The 7,737-nt window shown below is 44.3% G+C and overlaps 1 protein-coding gene across 1 annotated transcript in view; it reads right to left on the bottom strand.

Moving 5' to 3' along the window:
• Positions 1-182: 182 nt before the first annotated feature.
• Positions 183-7,737, bottom strand: part of LOC149346878 (cytochrome P450 3A56-like) — a 48,974-nt gene continuing 41,419 nt past the window's right edge. The window contains exons 11-14 of the mRNA XM_089585463.1: positions 7,186-7,274; positions 5,152-5,292; positions 3,328-3,493; positions 183-1,257 (exon numbers count right to left, since the gene is read on the bottom strand). Coding sequence (XP_089441589.1) covers positions 1,180-1,257; positions 3,328-3,493; positions 5,152-5,292; positions 7,186-7,274 — 474 coding nt within the window. The 3' untranslated portion in view covers positions 183-1,179. The remainder of the gene's footprint in view (positions 1,258-3,327; positions 3,494-5,151; positions 5,293-7,185; positions 7,275-7,737) is intronic.

Below are 7,737 nucleotides of genomic sequence, written 5' to 3'. Positions count from 1 at the left end.
TATTCAAAAAGCAACTGCACCTCATGTGAAAATATCCACGTCATAGATAGAGCACGCACTTACGAGACTAAGGGTGCATTCTCAAACCAACATGAGGACCACCTGTCGCCACATCTGTGAGAGCTTCTGTGATAGCTTGCGCGCATGTTTTAATTATGAGCTTGTTTATTGAAGGCAGAGTATAAATGTATAAATTCCCTTTATTTAGCAAACGGCAAGAAGAAAAAAACGCTGCCCCCAAAAGATGGACACGATATACAATTTCTAGATATTGTTTTAATGCAAATGACGTACACGCACAAGCCCGTGTTCTCATAACATGTCAAAATGAGATGAGAAAGATGATCAAACAGAAGTAGAATAATAACCAAACGATCTCGCTTCAATATTGCAACTGCATGTCATGTATCGCAACATTCGACAACATTCGATAAGATGTGATGAAAATTCTTTCTAAGCCCGTTGCCAACCTGAGTCGCACGGAATAAACTTCCTCAAACCAAAACAAATAAACAAAACCTTTCAAGTGATGACCGGGTGTTCGTCATTGTACAACCAGTTGACAAGGTTTAGATAGTCAAGTTGTTCATGTGAGAGGCTTCGAGAGCTACCCTGAATAAACGCAAGAAGTGGTGCTTTAATAAAGACGTAATTTCCCCACACGAAACTCTGATTTCTGAGAGCCTGCATATTTGACAAAATTCGTATAAAATTTACCTCAGTTAATTTCATATTGTTAGTAGACCACAGCGCTGACAAACAGGAATGGATGGGAAGAGGACACACATCTGTTGGCTTTTGTCATAGTTTCACTATGCCTTGGACAATAACTGGGAAACCAGCCGAACAAGCAAAACTCTATTACTTTCCGGGTTATTGGCCAGTGCAACTACTTTGGTGTAAAAAACATCTATGGCGGAAGAATGCGCTTATACCTGCTACGTTCTGGCTAGAAGAATCTGGCTTGAAGAAAATGAATACAAACGAACTGGAATGAAAGTTATGCAAACTTTGCCAAAGTAATGACACAAACGACTGCTGCGGCGCTGTCCAGGAATCGATGATTTAGCCCAAGAGCAAAAGCGCCCTTAACAGCAAGACCATGGATTGAAAGAATTATTCCCTTCAGCCACAGTGAATGCAATGTCATCTTGACATCTTGTATTGAGTTTTCCCCCTTCAGAGCTTCTCCAGTTTCACCCAGATACCTTGCTTGGGGAACCCCAATAGGGATGACGATGCGTACATAGGCGGTTCCTGCGCAGACATAGAAAAGACCAATGTGAAGTTTTCGGCGCCACTTGCAGGCGCTGTGCTGTAAATGAATAAGATCCAACCAGTTCATTGCGTTTGTGCTTAAGTATCTTCTGCACCATTCTACAAACTCATCTTATTTATTAAGTGACGAACAGGAAGCAAGAACGCTACGAAACGAGTGATTAATCCACGTCGGCCGGCACAAAACATTTTTCGGAGATGTGAGTCAATGCCAGCTCCTGCCCTTTCAGCTTTCACCTTGTGGTATGGTCAACAGTAAGGGAATACTGTGCGGCAGGCATTGACGTGCCGGAAGGTAAACTTCTACCCTCTATGCAGCATCTTCGAGGTGTTATGTTCTTAAGGGTATATTAAACTGCTAACCAGCTTCTTATGGCCACTATATTAACCAAGGCATATATCAATGCTAAAGAGAACTTTTTGAAGCTCTGCCTTTTAACCCACGGGCTTAATGTTTTCTTTGGTTGAAGTGAAGACGAGCGTGTCCTTAGCCAAGTTCTTGCGAAAACAACTTCCTGCCATTGCAGCTAACGTCAGAAACCTACGGAGCAAGCGAGTAGACAAGAAGTGCACGAGTGGTGATGTGATGTGATGTGATGTGATGCGGCAAATCTGCGTTGGAAGTACTGGTCGTGCGTTCCGTTTTTGCATCGATAGCCTGAAAACAATTTTTTTTTTTACTATGATTTCGCCACTGCTTTTCGTTGCAGGGCTGCGTGGGTTTCTGGTGGGTGTAGGTTGGTGGACTTTCACAGGGGTGGAGGGGTTTGTCGAGGGGCACTATGACAAAAATGGGTTCACGGCCCACGCCAATCCGATGACGAGTGTACATGCGTTGGCTGGACAAGAACCAGGCCGAGTACTGGGTGGTAACAATGACGTCCCCCATTCTTGCACTCTCTGATATGTTCGCCAACTACCTAACTAGACATGTTACCTTGTAAGAGGGTGGAAATACAACATTCCAAGAATGGAGCACCAAAACGAAAAAAATAAAGGTATCCTCCATTCGCTACAATTATGCATTCGCCACCCATTTTGCATAAAATATCAACGTCTCCATCTTTAATATTTTCCAAGTTTTACGTTTTATAGATGTAAGCGTATTTATTTGTTCCAGAAGGATTTCTGACACATATGTTCAATATTTTACTGCGTGTGATGGACTAAGCTTGTGCCTTGTGCAACGTTCTTTATTAGTCGGATAGAAGTTCCGTTTGCTATACAATTCTCTAGTTATGCATTCTGAGTGGTTGCAAGAAGAAAATTTTATGCGATCCTCATGCACCGTCTCATTTGTGAGGCCTTGGATATATGTAAATCAATGAATAAAAATTAAATTTCTGATTTTCTCTGTCCCGCATCGATATTCGTAGAAAAAAAGAGAAACTTTTCCCCCAGATTATGGCCATATCGAGCATTCTCAGACAAAAGTTGTGATAATTTAAAAATTGCAAGATACTGTTAAAAAAATTTTGAAGATAATGGCCCGTTCTTGTGATATCTAGCGAAATCTTTGTTTCATAGTGTTTGCATAGATCGCATCGAAAAGTTAAGACGATCATAGAAAGCCCTTGGGAAATGTTTTAGGCGGCAGCAAAAGCAATAATTGAAAAAAAAATATATATACGGGACTGCCGTCGCGTGAATTGCGGATATAGAGTGTTATAGTGAAATTTTAATTCATATCAAAAAGCTGCGTTCATAAACGGTTTCCCCGCTCAAAAATGCTTTTATCTAGAATTGTTCGGTATGGGACAAATTTTTCTGTAGTATTTAGTATTTTTCTCTATTACTTTTTTGCAGCATCTGCCGCTACGACAAAGTACTGAAGAATGCTGCAAAAAATGGTGCATTTACTACAAAAAATTATATTGTTACTCATTAGGTCAAGTTCACGGCCAAAAACAGTACAAAAGACCTGTTGCGGCGAGAGAAAATTTTACGTTGTTTTTTCGCAAGGGGAAGAGCTTCAGAGTTAAACGGGACTTGCCTCTCGCAGATCGCACCACCTGGCAGCGACCGTAGAAGGCCGATGGGTGCACTTACCTTCACGTACTTTCCGCTGGGCAGTATCCTGTAGCGCATCACTAACATCGCGAGAGTGAGGGTGAGCTCCATCTGCGACAGGGCGGACGCGATGCACCTGCGAGGCCCGAACCCGAACGGGAAATACGACATGGGCCGGATGCTGTCCTTGTTGGCCTTGCTGAACCTGCGCCCGGCGGAAATAAAGAGAAAAAATGATAGGACGATCATGTTTCGGGGTACACTGGGACAACAGAGGTATGGTAGATGGAAGCGACTGAACAGCGCCAACAGACAGAGAGAGAGAGAGAGAAAAGTTTTAGAGGAAAGGCTGGGAGGTTAACCAAAAGAATATTCTGGTTGGCTACCCTGCACTGGGGGACAGGGATGGGGGGACGTAAAAGGATGAGAGGATGCAGAGAAATGCGGTCCGTAGTAAGCGCGACAAACAATGACGCACGCACTGAAAGTTACAGGCTCTGAACGTGTAGCCTGCAAACCTGCAGAAAGGGACAGCAGAACACAGGGTCAGAATACAGAACAAAGGAGTGTTTCATGGTGTCTGTTGGAAGAATCCTGTGTGCTCTGTTCTGAGTTTGTGTTCTTCGGTTTCGTTCCCGTCCGTCAGCGGTTTTCAGTCGTTCCCAATGACATGCCCCAAACAGCCCGACTAGGCTTTCTTGTTGAGAGGTATGGTAACAGTTCTTAGATTGTGCACTCACTTTTGATGGCCGTTTCATTGGAGGAGTTGCTGCCATAGCGAGCAGCCAACAAAATATTATCAGAAGAACCGACACGGCTGCTTGCCTTTATTACTTCACGGCTGGCGTCAACAAGAAAATAAACCCCGAATTCTTCACCCTCATCCTAGATGAGGTGAGATAGTGCGCCTCGTCATACCTCCTCCTCCGTCCCCCTCCCAGCTCACTTTAAAAATTTCACGGCCGTGCGCCGCATTACCTCCCACGCTCTCCCAAACGATATGGCCATTTTTGATTGCTCGTATCACTTGGGTTATAGAAAACACCAAGCCAGCATGAACACGACCCTATAATTAGCTATTTGAGCCAGTGACCTGGACCTGCGACATTTTGTGTATTCAGGTGTAATAAAAAGCCTTACTGTAGGCTTTCTACCTCTAAATATATTTCTCCATCACTTAGATTCAATGGCCTTCTCTTTCAAACCACCTTGATCTTATGATATCCCGCTTGTTCAGCAAGAGATGGTGGAAGTTTTCAGCTGAGTTGCTGACGTCAGCGCCACGGATGAACCACCTTAGTCCAAAATTCCTTCAAACAGCGCAAAAGACAAGGACACAAAGAAAAGACACGCACAGCGCTTCCTGTGTCCTTGTCTTTTGCGCTGTTTGAAGGAATCTTGGTCTGCCAACTATCCCGCACGTCTACCCTTGTTAGTCCAGAAGATTCCCCCTACACAGGTTTACTCTAGAGGTATTGGGAAAGATTTTTACGGGGAATAAAAATGTTTTATATCATTGTGTGTAATTGCAGCGCTCGAATACAACTATTTTAGTTTTAATTTTCTTTTCCGATTCCTTTCCTAGTAAACGGCAGAAGCATGCCGTTTGCTAGAGGTACCGAAAAGGGGCGCGAAAGACAAAACAAAATATAATTGAAATTCAAACCTTATTTCGTCAAGGCACTCAACAGTAAGACCACCTATTTATCGCAGAGTATCAGGGACCTTGATGAACCTACATGTGGCTTCCACCGTTGGAAAATTGAATCAACGGCATGCGGAGCCCGAACCTAGCGCTTTTCCTCGGTTTAGAGTCTGCGGCGCGAATTTGGCTGACTGAACTTTGCAACGCGCAACAGTTACCGTTCGGGGTCAAACTTTGTCGGCTCCGGCCATAGCTCAGGGTCGTAGTGGAGCACCAGGGTCGGAACAGAGACGTTCATTCCTTTCAGGATGCGTACTCCGTTGTGTTCGTAGTCTTCGTCGCATATCCTTCGTATTGAGCTGAAAGAACAAGAAGCCTTAATGACAGTTCACCTGATTAACAAAAGGTGCAATAAAATGACACTGAGGACACCTCAGTCTGGCTTCTCTTCTAGTAGAAATCGACTCGATCGCTTCTAATACATATGTATATGCCGTTCGCTGCATAAAAGCGTCTGGCGTGTGCTTACCTTAACAGCGTTTCCGCTCCGGGTTTAAACAGCTGATTTTTTAAGCAGACACGCATGCCTGTATGCCAGCTTTCCACGTTTGTGGCTCATACAGCAGACACACGCAGCAGTACCTTCAGACTTGCGGACATTTCACCAATCACCCACATTGCATGCCGCACTGCCCTTAGAACCGACAGCTGCACGGCTATCCTGTTTTGCGCAACGCAAGGATGCGAACTAGTCGGAACGACAATCTTCCCATTCAAATGACTCGTTTCCTAATCAGATACTTTAACCACGATCTCAACTTAGTCATTGCTGCCGTGCATAGTTTCTCCACAAAACCTATACTGCAGCAAAGCTATGGAATAAAGGAATCTGGAACGGAATCTGCAACCAGGCATGGCTTCCCCAGCTTGGTTTAGCATCTTCGTGCTCAGAACCTAAACATCTTGACCCTATTTTTTCACATATAACTGCGTCTTCTGCTGTACAACAAAAATTAAAAATAGCACAGAGAGCCGAGGAACCGAAACTTACTCCGAAAAAAAAAAATATTAATTCGTTCCCTCTGTCCGCTTAAATGCAGAGTGAAGAAGACAACAGCCAACTGCAATAGGAAGATGGGTTGCGCATTTGGGGCGTCAACAAGCGATGAGATGGTGGGAAAAGCGAGAACGCTCAATTATTGCTTATTCGAATATACCTAAGTTGAAAGATCACGCTTGTTCCGTTTTGCGCTCTCTTGTGAGCGTCGTATATACCTAACCCATCTTTCTGTTTTTATAAACCAGCTCGCACAACCACGCGTCCTGCTGAGCATCAGTTTAGCATCATGCAGGGAACAAACGCGGGTTAATGACATACTTGTCGAAATAAAGGGGAAGAAATGGGCTTTTTAGTAGTAGTAGTGTGGTTTTAATAGACATAAAATAAAAGGAAGGAAAAAGATTTTCGCTAGCGCTGGCATCTGCCATCGCTACGGGAAGCACCTGAGCTGGGGCAGCGGAAATAAAGAGGAAGAAGGCAGACGGGAGAGGTGAAGTGAAAGAGGTGAAGGGAGAGTTAGAAAGGATAGAGGGGAAATGTACACTATACAAGAAACCTATTTACATATTGACATATTAACATATGTGCAGGGGGTACGCGCTGGGTGATATAATTAAAGTTGAATGCAATCACACTTGCACGACACAGTGCTGCATAGTACAGCTGGAGCGAGACGTTGGCAGGGCATGTGTAATGCGAAGGCGAGATAACCGGTGGCCCTGAAGGGTAACGGAGGGGATTCCAAGAGAGGGCACGCGTAGCAGGGGGCGGCAGAAAGTTAGGTGGGCGGATGAGATTAAGAAGTTTGCTGGGACACGGTGGCTGCAGCTGGCAAATGAAGGTATTAATTGGAGAGGCATGGGAGTGGTCTTTGCCCTGCAGTGGGCGTAGTCAGGCTGATGATGATGAAGAATCTATTTATAAAGGCAGGTTGAATTTGTTTTCTGTGTCCCTTTAGCTACAGTGGGGAATTGTTTAGGAAGGAAGATATTGGTTGCTTTTTGCCATGTTTTGTGCGAAAGACGCCCGCTATTCAGCGCTCTTTGAGATTCCTTTGTCGTTTAGTGAGATGACGGCCACAGAGCGAAAGTTAGGGAGGAGAGAGAACATGCAGATTCTGTGACACGATGAAGTTTAGATAAGGCGAAGGAATGGTTTCCTTTGCTTGTAGTAAAGAAGTGAAGGCAGTCACCCAGGGAGTGAAGGATATAGCCTTAGGGATTCCGACAGTACTTGACCGAGGTAGGTGAGTTCCATGATGTTTTCGTACGTCAATTCACCCTGCGTAAAACAAAGAATTGGTTAGACAATGTAAATTTCAAATTATCGTGAAAAAACTGCTGCCTGCTAAGTCATCGCCGCAGGTGGGCAGAAATGTGCTTTTTGTCCAGACTGCAAGCAGCTTGTCTGCTTCTCACTTTCGGATGAATTGGCATTGGAACGTGTTTGGGACTCTGCTAGAAAACTAGGTCACGTGATTTATCCGTTTTAATCAAAAGAGCTTGAGAGTGGCGCCATGTGCTGGTGGGCATAATGAAAGGGTTATTTTGCAGAACTAATCTCAGTGACGCAGTTTATTTGTAATATGAGCTAGAGGCCGATAGAAAAAAGACCCACACACGGTTCCTGTTCTTCCTCCGAGCCGATGTTTTTATGCTGCACACTGAGAAGCACTCAACGCTTTTAGTTTGTTCGTTACCGGAACTTATCGTGAGTAAAGAATAGCCAATCTCCGGTGAAGAAG

The sequence above is a fragment of the Amblyomma mixtum genome, chromosome 4 (assembly GCF_055824585.1).
Source record: "Amblyomma mixtum isolate Tamu chromosome 4, ASM5582458v1, whole genome shotgun sequence".
Classification (NCBI taxonomy): domain Eukaryota; kingdom Metazoa; phylum Arthropoda; class Arachnida; order Ixodida; family Ixodidae; genus Amblyomma; species Amblyomma mixtum.
Note: the sequence above shows the minus strand (reverse complement) of the source record. Positions and strands in the feature narration are given on the sequence as shown.